This window comes from Dipteris shenzhenensis, chromosome 25 (genome assembly GCF_047967505.1).
Source record: "Dipteris shenzhenensis isolate YYH24624 ecotype China chromosome 25, Dip_SZ_1.0, whole genome shotgun sequence".
Classification (NCBI taxonomy): domain Eukaryota; kingdom Viridiplantae; phylum Streptophyta; class Polypodiopsida; order Gleicheniales; family Dipteridaceae; genus Dipteris; species Dipteris shenzhenensis.
In genome coordinates, this window is record NC_141620.1 from 21,669,724 (window position 1) to 21,690,597 (window position 20,874).

At 40.7% G+C, this 20,874-nt stretch overlaps 1 protein-coding gene across 1 annotated transcript; it reads right to left on the reverse strand.

Moving 5' to 3' along the window:
- Nucleotides 1-2,785: 2,785 nt before the first annotated feature.
- LOC147885602 (UDP-glycosyltransferase 85A3-like) lies at nucleotides 2,786-4,555 on the reverse strand. Its single transcript, XM_087396709.1, has 2 exons — nucleotides 4,040-4,555; nucleotides 2,786-3,948 (listed from the first exon to the last, which is right to left on the reverse strand). The coding sequence occupies exons 1-2, from the start codon at nucleotides 4,530-4,532 to the stop codon at nucleotides 2,969-2,971; spliced, it is 1,473 nt and encodes a 490-aa protein (XP_087252835.1). The 5' UTR covers nucleotides 4,533-4,555; the 3' UTR covers nucleotides 2,786-2,968.
- Between the last annotated feature and the right edge of the window lie 16,319 nt (nucleotides 4,556-20,874).

Here is a 20,874-nt window from a genome sequence, read left to right on the forward strand (position 1 = left end):
TGATATATAAGGCTGAAACAGTAAGAACGAGCTAGTTTATATCAAAATAAAGCTCCCAGGGGTGGCCCATGAGTAGTAGGAGACTCCATGCAGCAAGTTCAGGCTCTTGGCACAACAACACCGCAATGCTACAGTCTCCTTGTTGGCTTCGCTCAACCAAGCTCTGATACTAGTTGATGGAGCGGAGGTCTTATCGGAGAGCAACAAAGAAAGGGAGAACACCAAAAATAGTGGGTGCTCACTCACCCAGATCAAGGTAAGCTCTTATTATGCATGTATGGTACAAAGGGGTATAGACTGGGCCATTGGCCTTTACCCCAACATAGTCTGCTCTCTCTCTCTCTCTCTCTCTTCTCTGTCTCTGTCTTTGTCGTTTCACAGTCTACCAGCCTCAAGCCCTCTTTGCGCAGTGCCAGTGGGTATTTGCCATGTGGCGAGCTAGCTCTGAGGTGTCTACAACTGTTCTTAATTGCACTCTTTTCCTTCATGTGCCAGTGCATTAGACTGCGTCTCATGTTAGCCGCATTTTGCCTCATGTCTGCTCAGCGCACCACGTGTCAGACTGTGCCTCATGTTAGTCCACATTTTGCCTCATGTCTGCTCAGTGCACCACGTGTCGCTTTGTAGATCATACCACTCAATCTGCCGCACTCAGTTTTGCCAAGTGGCCATGTGACATGGAGTTGCCTTTGTCACGACAGAGCAGAGTACATCACTTTGCTCCATAACTAGTAGTCTCCCCCCTCTCTTCATCTGCACCGTTGTGACATGGCACTGTGAGCTTCACCTCTTCTTCCTCCTCCTTGAAGCTCCTTGGTGCAAGTGACTTTATGGCGACATCTCCCAGTTTGCTGGCACCCCCGTCCCCACCCAGTCAGTGATGCACTGACTCTCCATGGTCACCACATGTCATGCTCGTGCAAACTCCTCCAAGCTCTCTCCCCGAACTTGTCCCAAATCTCCCTCCTCTCTTTTTGAGCCTCCACATTTGTGCCACATCGGATTTTTACCACATGTTAGCTTCTTATGCCTCTCTCCCTCCTTAAGAAATAGTATAGAAGCCAAGAAACAGGGGGACCAAAATAGAAACAAGAAAGAAGGGGGGAAGAAAAAGTGCAGCCTCAACGAATCACAAAAAAACTAGAAATATTTTAAAAATCAATGAATTTTACCTTCTTAACACTAAAAACGTCAATATAGCCTAACTTACGCAGTAGGCCAACAAAGGCACATTAGTTGGGTAAGGCATCCATTGACACACTAGCAAGTTATTTTTCAGGATGGTGTGGCTTGGCCCTGAGTAATGGATATTGAGGTCTCAATAATAGAAATTACGATTGCCAAAACACAATGGCCTTGCTTTTAATTGTAAACAAGCAAAGTGAACTATGGCCTTGAGTAATGGATATTGAGGTCTTAGTAATAGAAATTATGATTGCCAAAACACTATGGCCTTGCTTTTAATCGCCAAAACACTATGATCAAGTGGACAGACTCTCAAACCATGGGAGCACATGGGGGTGTCTGAGGTATATGTTAGGGGGGGCAGGTGGTTTCATGGAGGCATGTGGGGAAGTTCAAATTGGATGAGAGGGAGGAGAGAGGGGATGTTTGTCACTAGCAAGTGTCGCGATATAATATGGGTGGGTTTTGAAAAGAAATAGTGCAAGGCAGGGAAGAGGGGGACAGTGTGCCAGGCAAGGGGGGAGCACAAGGGGGGAGCCAAGATAATATTAAAATAAACAAGGCCATTAATTTAATGGTGCGATGATTAGAATTTAGGGGCGCGGTGAAGTCAAAACGGATAGGGGACAAGGGGGGTCCCAGGGTCAAAAGGACGGTGGACTATAGAAGCGCAACAAAAAGGAGGGCGTTGGGTGAACTATTGCCAAAACACTATGGCCTTGCTTATAATTGTAAATAAACCAAGAAACAAGGGGACCACAATAGAAACAAGAGAGAAAGGGGGAAGAAAAAGTGGAGCCTCAATGAATCACAAAAAAGCTAGAAATATTTTAAAAATCAGTGAATTTTAGCTTCTTAACGCTAAAAACGTCAATATAGCCTAACTTACGCAGCAGGCCAACAAAGGCACATTAGTTCGGTAAGGCATCCATTGACACACTAGCAAGTTTATTTTTAGGATGGTGTAGCTTCGCCCTAAGTAATGGATATTGAGGTCTTAGTAGTAGAAATTACAATTGCCAAAACACTATGGCCTTGCTTTTAATTGTAAATAATCTCATCCTTCCACTCATCCCCTCTTCATACTTTTTCAATTGAGGTTTGCCTATTTTTTGCAAAATATTTGAACTAATAAAAAGAAGGCCAATCTTGTTATTATTAATACATAGCAAACTTGTTGTAGATTTTGATTAAGTAGGGGAACATACTATTAAGCTCACATTCAGCATTACCTACAAGAGTTGCCACATGGGTGGGTGAATGCTAAAGTGGACCTAGCAAATCTTTAAAAATGACCACTATTATTGACCTTCAATAGTCAATTTGCAAAAAGAGAATCTGCATGTTGGCCCTGATATTCTTAAAAACCACAATCAACTTCCTAAATCTAATAGTGAACTGTCCGAGACATTAACATTTGGACTACGTCATCATGCATCCACCAACATGGCAATGCTTGCTAAAATCATGAATGGAAGGACAAAATGTGTAGTTCCTAGGAATCTTACTAGCACTTTTTATGTGCATCACCTAAGTATGCAATTTAGACTTCACAAGCTAGTTATATAATTCTAGGATTTCACTAATATTCCATGGGAAGTGTTACTTTGAGAAGTGAGAGACATATCCTTGTTTTATTTTGTTTTGAGAGCCAACTTTACTGTGTAGGCACTTACACCCAGGAGACACCTTATTTATTTGTATCCTCTACATGACCCTGAAAGACATGCCAAATAGCTATATTCTCCAAGAAGGATTAAGGTAGTAAAAGTCTTGGGAACTTCTAGCGTTTTGATGAAGAAATCTCCAGACTTCTCACCAAAGCCTCCGAGTTTGTTTGTGAGGACCCATTGGGGGTGGATAATGCCATTCTTGAAGCATCTCTAAGTTGACGTGCCCTTGTTCTCAATTCCGTGGCCTTTGGTCCTTCTTGCATAACATTTCTTATCACCCTTTCAACTTCACCCCTGTCCACAAGTGCATCATCCTTACGTTTCTTGAACTCCATACCAACCTTCCATTCCTCCACCACCATCTTGCAGTTCGTGTTTTGCTCCGCGAACAGTGGCCATCCAAGGATCGGAACTCCCATGCATATGCTCTCCATCGTCGAATTCCATCCACAGTGGCTCAAGAAACCGCCCACAGCTTTGCTTGCTAGCACGAGAAGTTGCGGTGCCCACGCCACCACAATCCCACGCTCTTTCGTTCGATCTAGGAATCCCTCCGGCAGAATTTCCGATAGAGGCGTCCCTGCAGGTCCCGAATTACGAGTCACCCATATGAACTTCTGATCGCTGTTCTCTAGACCCCATGCCAACTCTTTCACCTGGATTGAAGTGAGGTTAGAAATATTGCTGCCGAAGGCAACATACAAAACGGAGCAGGCACTTTGATGTTCTAGCCAGTCCAAACACGCATTGTCTTCTGGCAAGAGGCTTGTGATGCTCCTATTTTCTAGCTTCGTTATGGCAGGCTCGTCGATATGGAACAAATCAGGCGGCAGCAGGGGACCAAGGGGAAGAATTCGGACCTTCTCTGCCAAGGCTTCAACGACGTGTCTCTCAAGCTCAGTAAATGAATTGACTAGTACCCATTGCGCTTCGTTCATGCGTTTGAATTGCTCCATGAGGGCAAAATATCGAAGTTCCGACAGGCTGTTGCCAAGGAAAAAAACTAGCGGGAGATCTCTGAGGGGAAGTGCGGGGATGCCTGGAATGCAATCGACGATCACGTCATCTGGATCCAGATCTCCTGCTTGGGCTGCAAAGTCATATCGATTGTTGTAAATGAATGCGAAAACAAGACATTGCGCATTTTTATGTCACACGACAGAACCACACCAGGTTCTCACCTCCACGAGGCAGGAAACCGTTGGAAATCAAGAGAGGTACATGCAAGTAGAACGAGAATGCAGTGACACTAGCCGCCCAGAACGAAACTCTGGGGATGTTAAATCCCGCAGCCACGTCTGCTGCCCAGTCAAAGAAACAATCGGCAATGATGCAAGAAATCGGAGTGTCCTCGCCGTTTATCCTCTCTATCAGAAGTTTCACTTCTGTTCCGACTCTCTCCCGACACGAGGGCTGTAAAACCTGCAAAGGGTTGTCATGAGCTGCTTGCGGTGGAAGCCCATCTGGAATTTCCACGAGACGAAGAAGATCAGGGGGCGATGGAACTGCTGCGGTACGAGTGGATTGCTGGAGTTTGGAGTGGTTACGAGGGGTATTAGCAAAGGTGACGATGATGCCATGGGAGGCCAATTTGAGGGAGAGGTGGATCATGGGAGTGATATGGCCTTGGAGAGGGAGGGGAACGACGAGAGCATGCGGGGAAAGATGCTGCATGTTTGCAAGATGAGGTGAGCCTATTGATGAGGGGTGTTGATCAGATATTTGCTTGACTTTTATAAGGAAAGAAGATGGAAAATCACATCTGCTACAACTAACCAAACGAACACAACAACCGACCAACCAATGAATCAATCAATCAATCACATCTAACCAATCAATCAAACACAACTAACCAAACAAACACAACAACCGACCAACCAATCAAACACACAGCAAAGCCGGCTCTCACAACAAAGGCACACTAGGGTGTTTAGAGGACATTTCCACGTCAGCACAAACGCCCAAAACTGTCGCCGGCAATCTTCAAAGTCCACCCCATTCTCATGACTATCAATTGAAATCGCCACGCCACAAGGTAGCACTGCACCGCCCCGTTGGAGACGAGTTTTTTTCCATTCTCCCTGAGCATTTCGGGGCTACCTTCTATCCCGCCAATCCAAACGCTCATCTTTCCTCCTGTGCTGTCATAATTGTCAGGTGATTGAGCATTCTGACTGGTGGTGCATTCATGGGAACATCTCCCGACCAGTGCCACATAAAACCTTTGCGTGGGCATTTTTTCTAGGTTGGTGAAAGGCGGGATTGTGCTCTTACACAGTTACCTGCCTATGGGCATGCCCATGGCCCGTCCCGCCCAGGGTCCATATGCATTTATTGCATCTTGGATGCCCACGGTGCGTAAACACACTTAGTTACGGTAAGGCATCCATTGACACCCTGGCAAGTTACTTTTTAGGACAGTGTAGCTTGGCCCTAAGTAATGGATATTGAGGTCTCAATATAGAAATTACGGTTGCCAAAACACTATGGCCTTGCTTTTAATTCTAAGTAAGCAAAGTGAACTTCCTTATTTGTTAAATGCAAAGTTTATATAATTTTATTTTGTTTTGTTTATGATGAATGAGTATTTTTACATAGTTTATGATTTACTATTGTGAGATTAATTATGCATTATTGAATGATCTGTCCAATATGATTAAGGCATTCCAACGTTTGTGTGCTTCTTTGGTATGTTGCTCTATTTGTGGTCTAATTGGTACCATACATTGTTGTGTTTCTATAAATGAACATATTTTGGCATCAAACGCCCACAAATTGCCTTCCAAATGTGCTCTTGCAATGGCTTATCAAACTAAAATGTCCAAATATGTGATAGGCTCCATCTCAGAGCTAGAAACATTAGTGATGGAAGCTAGAATGGAAACACCTGAAGAGCTAAATTAAAATTTTGCTTTGTTGTTTGAAGGAATTTCAATTTTGTTGAGTTTTTAGAGATGTCCATGTTGAAGTCACCAAGCAATATTGTATATATGAATTTATCATGTATTTGGTGTATTATTTTATGTAAGAATGCAATAAACATTTGTTGGATGCCTATAATATTTAAAATAATGTACTATGCATTTTCCTTGCAAATATGAACTTTTGTAATTTCAATACCTTTATGGGTATATGTAAGAGATTTTTCAAGTAGTGTGGATTTGTCTATACAAGAACGTATGTTGGAGAGGTTTATGATTGTGTTGAATTTTGTGGGGTATGTATAATTCATAGTTTTTTGTTCGAGTTTCTTGTAAACAAATAATATCTGATTGTATGAAATTTGCAATTCCTTTTGTTTTCTTCATATTTTATCTGACCTTGTATTTAAAGATTGAACAATTATGTTGTTATATATTCTTGTATCTTTTTAAGTTATTTGATAGTTTGCATTTTGACGTAGTATTCACGCTTTCCATTTCATTATCAAAATCTTTTTCATGTCAAAGTGTTCATTGTTCTAGTGGCTCAAGTAACTATGAAATTTGAAAATTTTTAACATCATGTGAAATAGTTGTGTATGCAAGTCCTTGTATTCATATACCCTTTGGTGAGAAAGCTAGTTTTTCCATGGTTAGTCATTATGCACTATGAATCAAAGATTATATTTTGATGTTAGTTTCATTAAGAAGTGATAAAAATATCAATGCTATGAATTTTTCTTGCACCTATAGCTAGCTGTATGCAAATTGTTGATGTGCCACAATGCTTGTTTTTTAAGGTCCTATTTACAATTCCTTTGCAATTTTGAATATTGAAAACCAAACTTATTTACGTTGGTGAAAAATGTATTAATATTATTGTGTCTTGTGTGTTCATTCCTATATCTTTTTGTTAGAAATATATCCATACAATGTATTTATCATTGTATGTAGACATGGTAATGAAAATTCCATCAGCACCAGTGACATTGCATGCGTATGTGGAAAGCCATCTTTTTTATTTGGAGATTTGCCATCTATGATTCACGTTTATTGTCCCATAACCAAGCCACGCAATGCCTTTATTTGATATTCTATTTATTTATTAAAATTAATTACATTTTAGCACCTTGAGACCCAGTGGAGCAGGGTCCTAGCATGGGAAGGTGACACAAAAAGCACTGTCCGAGACATTTACTACTTCTAGTGGTATAGGACACCTATTTCAAACCTTAAAAAGTTATTTCAATGATAAAATGTGCTTTTTGACTCTTGCAATATTGTAAGTTCATTAAAGAACATTGATATTTAAAAAAAATCATATATTCAGGTACATAATTTGTGCTATAAGTAATGTGCTATATGCTTTCATAAAGCACAAAAAGAATGTCACCTAACCATGCCTAGACCCATCAGGTCTCTAACCCATCGTAGATGGGTCAGGCTACTCGTATTTACAATTAAAGCAAGGCCATAGTGTTTTGGCAATAGTTCACTTGACGCCCCCCTTTTTGTTGTGCTTCTATAGTCCACCGTCCTTTTGAACTCGGGACCCCCTTGTCCCATGTCCCTTTTAACTTCATCGCACACCTAAATTCTAATCACTGCTCCATTAAATTAATAGCCTTGTTTATATTTAACTTTATCTTGGCCCCCCCTCGTGCTCCCCCCCACCTGGCACACTGTCCCCCTCTTCCCCACCTTGAACTATTTCTACCAATTCACAATTGTTTCTTTTCAATTGGAATTCTTACAACATTCCTCTCTTTTGATGCAAAGTTTTCGATGCGAGGGAGCAAGGAAATCCAAGCTAGATGCAAGATCAAAAGATATGGATACCTTTATTCATATGATTGTAGTCCATGTGACAATATTGCAATGAGGATCAGTTATAAGCTCTTGTGAGTCACCTTATTCATGTATTTGTTGGGCTTCAACTCCCAATATGGCCAAGTCAATAAAAAATCACCACCCCTGGCATTTGTAGGGAGGATTAGTTCCTCACGAACCCTGCGTCATGTCTCATGTCCACATTTTTACTCATTCGCCTTTTTCCTTTAAAAAGTTGATAAAAAGTTAGGATTCAAGATCCATTTTGAGTTACCAGTAATGTGTTCCACGACGGAAAGGTTGCCTACTGCAACCTAGTTTTAGCTTTTTTGTGACTCGTTGAGGCTCCACTTTTTCTTCCCCCTTTCTCTCTTGTTTCTATTTTGGTCCCCCTATTTCTTCACCACTTAATGTCATTCCAACGTTTTTCAATTCTTTTCCTCTTTCCTATTTGTGAATCCCTTCATGGCATGCCACTTGAAAGTCGTTCAACTTATGAAAGGCATAGTGGGTTTGCCAGCTCATTCCGTGTTTTGGTTGAGGACTATACCTATTCCAAAAGGAGGAACTTTAACAGAAAGAAGAGTATATAATTAATGGTAGTAGGTAGCTAAGTACATGTGATCTGCCATCTTCTTCCTTATAAAAGTCAAGTAGATATCTACAAGAGTGATAACACCACTCATCAATAGGCTCATCTCATCTTGCAAACATGAATTGTCAATCTTTGCAGCTCCCCACTCAGCATCTTTCATTGCATGCACTCGTTGTTCCTCTCCCACTCCAAGGCCATATCACTCCCATGATGCACCTCTCCCTCAAATTGGCCTCCCACGGCATCATTGTCACCTTTGTTAATACCCCTTGTAACCATTCCAAACTCCAGCAATCCACTCGTATCGCCGCACCGCCATCGCCTCCATCCCCTAATCTTCTTCGTCTCATAGAAATTCCAGATGGGCTTCCACCACAAGTACATCATGACAACCCTTTTCAGGTTTTACTGCCCCCATGTACGGAGAGAGTCGGAACAGAAGTAAAACATCTAATAGCAAGGATAAACGGCGAGGACACTCTGATTTCTTGCATCATTGCCGACTGTTTCTTTAAATGGGCAGCAAACATGGCTGCGGGATTTAACATCCCTAGAGTTTCATTCTGGGTGGCTAGTGCCACTGCATTCTCATTCTACTTGCATGTACCTCTCTTGATTTCCAAGGGTTTCCTGCCTCATGGAGGTGAGAACATGGTGTGGTTCTTTTGTGTGACATAAAAATGTGCAATGTCTTGTTTTCGGATTCATGCACAACAATCAATATGACTTTGCAGCCCAAGCACAAGGAACTTTTGACCAATCTCTATATAGTTAAAAAAATGGATTCGCTAGATTATTTAATAGATAGAAATGCACTTATCTAGTGAAAGTCCAGACTAGAGAAAGTGAGAGTGTCTCTATATAGTTTACCTAGAGACTATTTCTCTATAAAGGGAAAATTTTTTCTCTATATAGAAATTTCTTAAGACAGTGTTCCTATATGGAGAAAAATTCACTATATGGGGAAAACAATCACTATATAGAGAGTCCTTATGAGAAAAATTCACTATATGGAGAATCCTTATGGAGAGAATTTCACTATATGGAAAAAAATTCACTATATGGAGGAAAATTTCACTATATGCGAAAAACAATCACAATGTAGAGAGTCCTTAATTGCGAGAGCTTTACTATATAGATACAATTTCACTATTTAGAGACAAATATATCTATGTAGAGAATTGGACCATGGAAATTTACCATATCAATCATGGCCATCTTCTTGGTTTATATTTCTAGACCATAGTTCAACTAGCATGCTCTCTCTTATCTCTATAATTGTCTGTAGTCCATCGGTAATAACTTGGAGATATGTATTGGTAATCTATAATTGCTCTTAAAATCTATCTCTTCCCTTTTACAATTTGCAAGAGAATGTCATTTTATGTTTGCTCATTGGTGAGTTTATGTAGTAGACGTAGGGAAATTCTGGTGGTTCATGTAAAGAGTTTTTGTTAATGTAATCTATTTTTGTTGTTCTTAGTACATTTTCTACAAGAGGTCAATGCTTTAATAAAGTCATTGTTTTTTTGTCTCATTATCATTCTCTTATCATTTTTTAATTCATGGCATTGTTGGGTTAGCCACACTACAAGGCATAGGCCCTTTTTCAACGAAAATACCGACGCTTTTTACATTAATTTTTTTTTTTAATGGGCACAAACATCGTTATTAAAGTCATTAAAAGCATCGAAAAAGAACGGTCGCTATAAAGCAACGCTGATAATCGTCGCTATATAGTGACACTGGTGAACGTCGCTATATAGTGACGATTAACAGAACTTAAAAAAAGCATTAATGGGGCTAAATAGGGCCATAGCAAGCCCTGTTTTGCCCCACTAATGCTTTTTTTTTTTGTCATTACCAAAAAAAAAAAAAAAATCCTTGCGAAAAGGGTGATACAAAATCGCTCAAATGAAATGATCGAGCAACAAAAGCATATACATGTCGAACATATACAACAAAATTACTCTTTCGAAAAGGGTGATACAAAATTGCTCGAACGAGCGGATATATAAAATGACACACATGGCGAAGTATATGCAAACTGCTACTACTACTACTACTACTACTACTACTACTACTCATTCGAAACTCATTCGAATCGTCCTCGTCCTCGTCCTCGTCTTGTTGGCCTGATCCTTGGTCCTCGTGAGCTGCGCCTTCTCCCTGATCCTCATCACGTGCGTATGATCCTTGGCCCTAGTGATCGCTCGCCTCCGGTGATGGGACGCTCGAGCTTTGTTGACCCTAAGAGTGGACCATAAAAATTGAAAATTAGATTGGAAGTTAAAGAATAAAAGTGAGATTACAAGTAGGAGTAGACTTATACCGTGCAAGTAGCCACCTCATCCCAATCGACCGTCGCTCCCATTGTCTCTTGCTCAATAAACCATGGCTTTGTTCCTATGCGAAATGCGCGTCGCATCTCTGCATCTGTAGGAAGATGACCCATCACAGCTCGCTGTGGATCTAATTTATGAGAGTTAGAGTTAGATAAAGTGCATGTAATATGTAGTAAAATAAATAGAACAATACATTAAATGAGAAGAAGTAGACTTACCACGGTTGCCTCGAACGCCAACCGTCCGCCTGCACCAAAGTGCGAAGTACCTACGATGTCCAGCCGTCTCTTCACAGCCCTCCTTTGACCCTCGAACATTTCAGGATGGTCCCTATTCTGCTTGTTGAAGAACTTCCAATTAGCTTTGTCTGCCCAGCTCGGTTTAGCCATCCCCTTTGTGATGAAAGTACGCAAGGTTGATCTATGATGCTTCAAGACCAAACCCATGCGCTCTCGCATATAATTCTTATTAAACTCCCAATTTGGCGGGTTAGGGTATTTTTGTTTTAATTCATCGATAATTGCCTGCTTCTTTTGGTCATCTTGATACCGCCAATCGGTAGCAATGCCGCTCTTGAAGTGATGGCTGATCAATCGCCTCATGTTGGCCATCACTGCTTTGCCCTTTCTATCTTCTATTATCTCTCCGGTAGCCGTGATTTGATAGGAGAGATCCTCGACTAAGGAGGAGTGATGGTAGTGGCAGAGTCAGAAGGAGTGGAAGCTGTGCGAGCGCTTCTAGAGCGAGGAGTAGCAGTGGGAGTAGGAGAGGGCAAGCGACTTGCTGACTGATGCTGTGTCTCCGGACCAAGTGGAGACCTGTAGGGATGTGAGTGTGCTGACTTGTCTACATCTCCTGAGTCAGCACAACATAAGCGGCCCCTCCTACTCTTCCTTCCCTTACGAGAGGCATGCACAGGTGATGACCCCTTGGTCGAAGGGGCACGAGGGGACGACTGGGCAGTAGGTCCAGCCATCGGTGTAGGGGAGGAAATTGCTGAGGTCCTCTGAGATAGCAGAGAGAAGAATCTCGCTACCTCCTCATCGATCATCTACGCTACAAACTCGTCGGGACTCCCGACAAAGCCATGCGTGGCTAGCAAAGGAGTCCCCCGAGGGGTAGTCGCAATGCTATGTTCGGGATCAGGGGTAGTCGCAGTGCTAGGTCTGAGAGGAGTCGAACCAGGGGTACCTCAGGTGTTGCCTGAGAGGAATCAAAGTCCTCTGGAGCATATAGATTGTGATGTCTCCTCCTGTGAGGCTGTCTGTACTCGTCAGACGTGTGACATGATCCCATGTCTAACATAGACACAAACACGAAAAAAAAAAACAAAAAACAAACATAAGCATAGGCAAAGGAAAAGAGGAAGAAGAGGGAAAGGAAAAGAGATTGGAAGAGGGGAAAGAGAGAAGAAGAGGGAAAGGAAAGAGGAAGAAGAGGAAAAGAGAAAGAAGAGGGAAAGGAAAAGAGATTGGAAGAGGGGAAAGAGAGAAGAAGAGGAAAAGAGGAAGAAGAGGGAAAAGAAGAGGGAAAGAAGAGGAAGAAGAGGGAAAAGAGGGAAAAGAAGAGGGAAAAGAAGAGGGAAAGAAGAGGAAGAAGAGGATGCGCGAGGGATGCGCACGCATGTCTTATACTAACACATTCATGCACACATGCAGGACTTGTTACAAGTGGGTACCATGCTTGTCTTGTTTGTGGACTAGGTTTGAAATCATTTGCATGATACTCCAAACATATGAGGAACTTGTCCTGTTTGTGGACCGAGTTTGAAATCGCTTGCACGATACTCCAAATATATGAGGAAAAATGTTTATGAAGATCATGCTCGATACCTTCCACTGGACCATCTTGCACGTGGACGTCAACTTGATCCACCACCATCATATTTGAAGGCAAGTGACTGGATTCAAGCTTGGAGGGTGAATGGAGAGAAATTTCCTCCTAGTATGAAGAGGCTATCGATCTTTCACGAGCTTCCTTATTGGGGTCAGTTACAAATCAATCATCTCTTGGATCCCATGCATATCTTCAAGAATGTGGGAGCTACTATGTGGGCACACTTGGTTGGTTCCAAAGACTCGAGAGGAGTGCGACAAGACTTGCGTGCTATGAATAGGATTTCTCGTTTGTGGCTCCAAGTGCATGCTTCGGGAAAAGTTGTCCTCCCGAAAGCAACATGGATCCTCTCTACGAGGGACGAGGCAGCAGCCAAGGTGGACATTGCCTCTTTTCAAACACCAATAGGGTACATGCATTGCTTGAAAGGAGCATTTTCAAAGGACAATAAGCTTAGTGGGCTCAAGTCCCATGATTGGCACAAGGTCTTACAGGTATTCTAAGCTGTAGAATTAGTGTACCGATAATCGTGATGCGTTAGCGTAATTATGATTATGTGATATTGTTGACATGACTTCTTTGTTGCTTTGATAGTTCATCCTCCCAATTACAATAAAAGGGTTCTTACAAGAAGATGTTAGAAATGCTATATTCAAGATCTGTGGTATTGTGAGGTATGATTACTATCAAATCGCATTGATTGCATTTTCTTCAATTTAAGCTGATTAATCTGTAGACTGATTATGAAAATATCTTACATGGACATGTGAAATAGGTGGATATCTCAAAAAGAGATCTCCATATCGAGCATCGAGAAGGCTAGGGTGGAATCCATCGAAGCCGTATGCTTGCTTGAGAAGCACTTTCCCTCAAGCATTATGACAACTCAAGTCCACTTGCTTGTGCACATAGTTGATGAGGTGGCTATTGCAGGTACCGTTCATAGTCGATGGATGTTTTTTCTCGAGCAGTTTATGAAAACTTTGAAGGGATTTGTAAGACAAAGAGCAAGACCAGAAACAAGCATGGCAGAGGGATGGCTTGTGCAAGAGTCATTAGTATATATTACGTAGTTTCTTGCATCCACGGATCTCGATATGCCACAAGCTTGGCATAACAAGGATGATGATTGCATCGTTGGCGAGGTTCCCCAAGGAAAAGGGATTGAAAGAAAGATGAGTGAAGAGCAAATGGAGAAATTCAATAAGTTTTGTATCCTCAATAGCCTTAAGATGCAGAAGTGGATTGAGAGATATGAAGTAGTCAAAGCAGAAAGAATAAATGCAAGGACGAGATTCATAGTAATGTACAGGCGATCGCAATGATATCCACGGGATCTGGCTCTTCTCCCCACTCACATGTCACTTGATTGGCTACAACTGGCTCTACGTAAAGCCAAACGTGATGGAGAGACAATAAACAAGTGCGAGCGAGAGTTATCATCTGGATGTATGATGCATGTAAGTTTCTTACCTCTTGACGTAATTAAGTAATTATTTGTGGCAATATACATTATAAAATAGATGCATCTTCATTGTTTTAATGATGCTCTTTTACAGTACAAAAAGTACAGTGCATTATGGTCATATGGATGACATTTTCACGTGGAACGCATCGATTCAAAGAGAGTCACGTATGATTGTGGAGTCATGGCTAACTTCACACAAGATAGCTGAGCAAGTGCTTCAGATACCAATCTTCTCTCCTCACAGTTGGATTATTTTGGAATCATACGCAAAATCTATGAAGTTGATTTCAAACGATTTAGTATTTTCATTCTTGTGTAAAATGGTTTAGAACTATTTACAACGGTCCCCATGCGACAGTGAGAAAAGATAGTAGCGGTTTCTTTGCAATAGACTCCACCAAACATTGGACCGATGAAAGTGATACTTTTTTTCTTCTCGAGCACTGTGAGCAGGTGCATACGAATTATTTAATTAATCGAAGCTTTCGTTTTTAAAGATCCATTGATACATGTAATTGAGCATAATTTCATATATATAATTGACGACATTTGGCACCCATCTTCAATATAGGTGGTGGATCGTTCTGATCCAAGATGGTGGTACGTGATCCAAGTTGCACCACGAAGTAAGCAAATTTTTGAAGATAGAGATGTGGATATGGAGATGCCACTACCAATGCCGGATCCAATTGATCTCGATGAATCTAGCGAAGAAGATGAAGATCACAATATGAGCCAAGAGGAAGATGCGCATAATGACATCGCACGAGAGGAAGATGGAGATCACGATATTGAGGAAGAAGAAAACGATCATCAAGAATCACCACACTTTATTAAAGATGATGATCAAATACTTTTAGGTGAACGTACGATGCTAGAGTACGATGATGATATAGGACATCAACTCGGTATAGAGTTAGAGATAGAATTGTTTGGCACCTTAGACTTGGCTCAAGATGAAACACTTGATGTAAATGCTCTCCATTGATTTTTTTCATCTCAAACTTCGACATGAATATATGAGCTTCAAAGGCTTGATGTACATGCTCTCATATTTTTATTCTCTCAAAAGATCAAACATGTATGAAAATTTAAAAAAATTTGTCATTGGAAAAAACTAACTTTTAAGGCCTATATGAGTAAAAAACCTCTCTGGAAAACATCGCTATAAAATTGTATCTCAGTGTCACTATATAGCGACACTCAAAAGTCGCTATATATCGACTTTTGTAATAGTCGCTATATAGCAACGTTTGCCTAAAGTCGCTATATAGTGACGCTTTATGGGACGTGCTTTTCATACCGACGATTAGTGCCCCACGCACGCTAAACATCAGTACTTAAATGTCCCAATAGGATCCGTGTGTAGTAGTGCCAGTACATGTTAACCAAAAGGCATTCTCCATCACTTTAATGTTGGGATATCTCAAGGTGTATGCCTCAGGCACACCTTATGTTTCTATGTGTGAGTGCTAGAGGCACAGTTAGGTGCCCACAAGCACAGTTAGGTGGTGGAGAGCCACATAGGATGATTGAGAGAATCTAGGAGCAGATTGAGGAGATGATTGTGGAGCTTTGAGGTCATCAGTGATGTCAGTGACCTTGTATGAGGTGCCTACTTAAGGACCTCTTTCTTCTTCATTCTATAAGCAAGTATTCTGATTTTGTGTCAACTCTACTCTTTCCTTTCAGTATTCCAACATGGTATCAGAGCCATTTGATCCTCCTTGAGCCCTAGTTAGGTGCCACATCATCATCTTCTTCTTCACCTTCATCTTCCACTTTCCCTTCCAAAGTCGATTTTGGAAGTGCAAGTTCTCTTCAAACCTGCATTCTCAGCATCTCATCCTTCAGGAGAGTCTTCCCAAGGGCAGGGCAAACCTGCAGAACAAGCTACACGACTTATCTCGCCATCTTCTGGGCGGCATTGTCTCAGGAAGCCGCGACGATCTTTTTCCTGGTTCTCACTGTAGAGAGCTACATTGTCGATTTCCTCTCAGAGGGAGCTGGGCGACATCACGACCTCCCTGCTCATCAAGTTTGAGCTCTTTTGGAGCAGTATTCGGGTAGTTTTTGATGAAAAACCAGTCCAAATATCCTCTACAATGCTGGGCGACGTGGCCGTTTTCTGCGCAATTCCTTCCTGAGGGAGAAGCTCTACCTATTTACCTTTCTCTTCAGTACAAAAGCCCTCTGAATTCTGACCTTTGCATAACGATTTGGAGCAGATTTCTGAGTTGCCTCTTTGGCCATGAAAGCTTGACTATGCAAGTCTAAGTTTGACCTTGGACAGTCAAAGTTTGACTGATAGTTTGACCAAGATTTATTTTCAGTCTGCTATGCTCATTTTTCTAGCATCTACTTGGTCATTTCTTGCTTAGACATCTTGCATTTCAAGATTGTTACTCTTTGAAAAGATTACCTTTTTATTGCTCATATATCACTTGTAAGAGAGACAGACACTGCCCATATCTGGGTTAGACCCTCTCATGGCTACCTTATATAATCTTGAGAAGTTCAATGGAAAGGGCTTCCATACATGGCAAATGAAGGTAAAATTTGCATTGATGCGGGAGAACTTATGGGGACTTGTCAAACCTACTCCTACCGCTTCTTCTACGGCCTCAAATGCTGGACAATCTTCAACTCCGACACGACCGGCAAGGGATCCAGCAAGAGAAGAAAAAGCATATGGTATAATTGCTTTAGCTTTGGGTGATGATTACATACATCATATATTTGACTTGGAGTCTCCATCGGAAGCATGGCAGAAGCTAGACTTGATTTTTGGTGCAAGCTCTCACATATCTAAACTATCACTTAAAATCTCTTTCTTTGAATTAAAGATGGCAAGTGATACTACTTTAGCTGCTCATGTTAACTATATGCGGAGTCTTATGACAGTTAGCTTCTATCAACTCTCCTATCACCCCTGATGATGCTATGGCAGTGCTACTTAAGAGTATGCCTGAAAGTTTTGATCACATTGTGAGCACTTTGAAGAATCTTCCCAATCCAAACCTTGAAGGCATTATCTCAGCTCTCCAAGAAGAAGAAAGACATATGGAGTTAAGGAAAGGCAATGACACTGCTTATGTTATGAAATTCCAGAAGGGCAAGTATTCTCCTTGCAATCACTATGGAAAGACAAATCACTTTCAAAGGACTGCTTCAAAGTTAATCCATGCAAGCACTGTGGCAAAAACAATCATAGTGAGAAGTTTTGCAAAGCCAAAGCAAAGACAGAAAATGCAAATCTACTTACAGTGAATGAGCCTCCACAAGATGAGGCATCCTTTGAAGATTATGCATTTTAAATCATCTCTATGTATGCTCCAGATCTCTCTTTATGTCAAGGTACTCAGCCTGGATAGTCCTCCAAAATGAATGAAAATAAACTATTGTGTTTTGTGTGTTTTGTAAACACCTCTGGTCACCTTATGATGTAGGCCATGTGTATGTTTTGTTCCATGGTACCTCTTGCAGACATTGTGTGCATGTACATGCAGGGGAGATAACCATTGGAAGGTCTGTTTGTATCCCTTTCTGTTTACCAAGGGAACCCTTGCTAGCATGAGAACCTAGCCATAGATTTATCCTTGACCACCATGAGATGGCATGAGAAACTATGAGACTAGATGTATCTTTGACATAGCCTGAGGCATTTCCTTGAGGGGGGGTTTGTTGGGATATCTCAAGGTGTATGCCTCAGGCACACCTTATGTTTCTATGTGTGAGTGCTAGAGGCATAGTTAGGTGCCCACAAGCACAGTTAGGTGGTGGAGAGCCACATAGGATGATTGAGAGAATCTAGGAGCAGATTGAGGAGATGATTGTGGAGCTTTGAGGTCATCAGTGATGTCAGTGACCTTGTATGAGGTGCCTACTTAAGGACCTCTTTCTTCTTCATTCTATAAGCAAGTATTCTGATTTTGTGTCAACTCTACTCTTTCCTTTCAGTATTCCAACATTTAAACACCCATGTGTCCCTTAACGGTTTGTTTGGTAGAAGTCTCAACAACTTATGACATCAACATCACTAGTGAATACACAATGATTTCTTTTTAAGGATTGTATACATAAGGAGTATATAAGTCAATGAAGTATAAAGTGCTCCTTTCAAGTAAGGATATTGCATCAAAACAAGTAGTTCTACCTACTCATAAAGGGAGTTTAAAATGTCAAGCTTCTTCAAGTTGGTTGATAAGGATCTAATACACTATCCAACAAATTTTGATTTTATCAATTTGTTTGGACTTTTATCCGAAATGGTTCAAAATACCTAGTAAACTACAAAATTGGCTACATTCAAAATACTACGTCCTAGGTCACCTCCATAAAATATTGCTTGCACTAGTTTGGTAGAAGGATGTTAAAATGTCCTAGGACTCTTTTGTGTCCTATCAACTTAGCCACTTCCTAGAATTGTTCTAAGGAATTGGTAAGGCATTTTGGGGATTTGATTATTGACCACAGTAGCATAGGTGCTGAAAAAAACTTAAAATTATTATGGATTGGAAGTTGTGCCTATGACTTTGAGTTTTATGTAAAGTTTTAGATGTGATCAAAATCTCAAGGTGTTTTCTCAACCTTTAGACAAAATGGTTAGGATTCTTGATTAGAATGATTTTTAAAATAGTTTTAACGTCCCATAGTCTAATGATGACTATACTACATTTGTTTAGATTGCTTTTGGAGTTGGATAATCATATTTACTATGATTTATGGACTCAAAATTAATTTTTTTGAATGCTGGTACATAGGCAAATGTGATCTTTTACACATTTATTTGACATGTATAATAAGTTCCAAAACCAACCATACTTTGTATATGTCTTTAATATCATATTATGGAGTAGCATGAGTTTTTAGGGGATCAAATATCATGTAGAACATCATATTCAGACCTTATTTTTGATTGTTTATCACTCTGCAATTTATGCTAATTTCAAGATACAAGGATTAATTGATAGCATAAGAGGCTTCAAAGGTCTAAACTATTTTTATAGTGTGGATCTAGTCATGAATGAGTGATAGTAGCAACAATAAAAGTTTACTTATATAACACTTATGGATACTTCAAAATTATAGACATGAGACCTTCTCTGAAACTTGTTTTGAATCCTACCTGGGTGAAAAGTTGTGTTACTATAGCTTTGTGGGAACTTTATAATCATGTGTGATGCTATTTTTTGTTCCTTATACTTTTACAAATAGTTTTATGAGTCCACCTTAAGCTTGAAAGAGGGAATTTAAAAAAATTAAAATTGGATCAGGTTGTGATTTTTTGGCCAAAACATCAAAAGGATAGTTTTATGTACTGTTATGCTACCAAGTAGTGTTAATACTAAAAAGGCACAAAGTTATGAAGTGGTAAGGCCATGCAATCATGATCTATTAATCCACAAAATGAAGTTCAATTGTAACACTATGCAAGTCACCTCCATACCTTTCTTTAGAGTTTGATAATGAAAATATGAAAAGCATTGCATACAATTTCTATTCATAACTTAGAGTAATTAAGAGTTGCTCAATTAGACATATTTGTGGTGTAGAGATACACCATTTTATTGGAATATCATGCCATCCCTACCAAGGCATATTCTTGGCATATTACCAAATGGTGTGTGTTGGATGCTCCCTCCACTCCATCGGCTTGTAGCTGCTTCAATTTTCTTTCCATCTTATCCTTGGTTTCCTTTCTCTACATGTCTCATTTTGGCTTATCCTCCATTCCTTTAGCCATTTGCTTCTTGCCCTTTTCCACCTTTCACCCTTATTCCTTCGCTTGGACCTTCACCCTTTCCACCCATTTGGCCTTGCTCTATTGGCCTTGCTCTACTATTGATATCTCTGGAACATGCAAATAAATAATTTATTCCAAAAGACCCTAATCTAGGAACCCTCATCTTTTTGTATCAAATTAAGGAAAAATTTCAATCCTTGCAACATGATTTAGAATATTCTAATTTTTTTCATTATCTAAAAATTTATAGAATTTAAGCACGAGGTGGTGGGTGTAAAAGAGAGGGGATGGGGGACAGAAAGGAGGGAGAAGGGTAATGATTCATGAAGAGTGTGTGAGTGGACAAAACATACGCGAGGAGTAGGCCGGGGGGAGGAGGGGAGATAATGGAGTCAAAGGGGGGCATAAAGAGGGCGGGCAAGAATGGAGAGACGTTGGGGAAGAGAAAAGAGAGGGGAAGGGGGGCATTTCGTAGCCCCATCTCATATTGCTCAAGCAATAGGTCCAAGGGTTGGAATGGAGAAGAAGGGGAAATGGGTCAATGTTTGCTTGGGTGCAGCCAATTGCGAAACTATTTTTGGGGCCATTTTGGGACCGCGACGTGATGCGCTTCTTGGTGAATATTTGAATTTTGCGCGAACCCACGCTCTCATTGAAAATTTTCCTGACGTCATGAATGCACATTGGCATAATAATGAGATGCAATCTTATCATGACCAATTGCGCAGAGCTTGACACATAATACTATATGCATTTACTCATGAGCACAGAGACCGTTGGTCTACCTCTGCCCTGACTACATCCCCTGTGTATGGTTTTAAATAGTCATAGGGAAAGTAATCTAAATTTTCTTATTGTGTGATCTAAATGCTTGAGAAAGAATGTAGATTTAAGGAAAGGGGGAACATAATAGAATTTTGGTGGTATCTTATAATCTTAAATAGGGGTGTTTTATCATCCTACATGGATCTTAAATAGGGGGTTTTCTTGAAGTTCATGCACGCAGGTGATGTCCCCCTTTCATGAAGAGTGAATCCCCCGCGACTACATCACATAGCCTTTGCCTTGCCATGTTTGCTTGTGCAACTTCGCCATCTGTCACTATGTCTTCATCTTCAACAAGCACCTCTAGTGAGGATGAATTCCTCCGTATCCCATCAAGAAATGTGGTTGGAGCAAAAAATAAAATTTATATGTAATTGATGTCGAGGGAACATGTATCGTGCACATAGAATTACACTTAGCCACATCTCAAAGTAAAGAGAATGGGATGTG

Bases quoted from the DNA above. Each gene is read 5' to 3' on its own strand.
- LOC147885602 (XM_087396709.1), bottom strand. From the start codon at position 4,532: ATGCAGCATCTTTCCCCGCATGCTCTCGTCGTTCCCCTCCCTCTCCAA. The intron at 3,949-4,039 runs GTGAGAACCTGG...ATGACTTTGCAG, and splicing joins CGGTTTCCTGCCTCGTGGAG to CCCAAGCAGGAGATCTGGAT.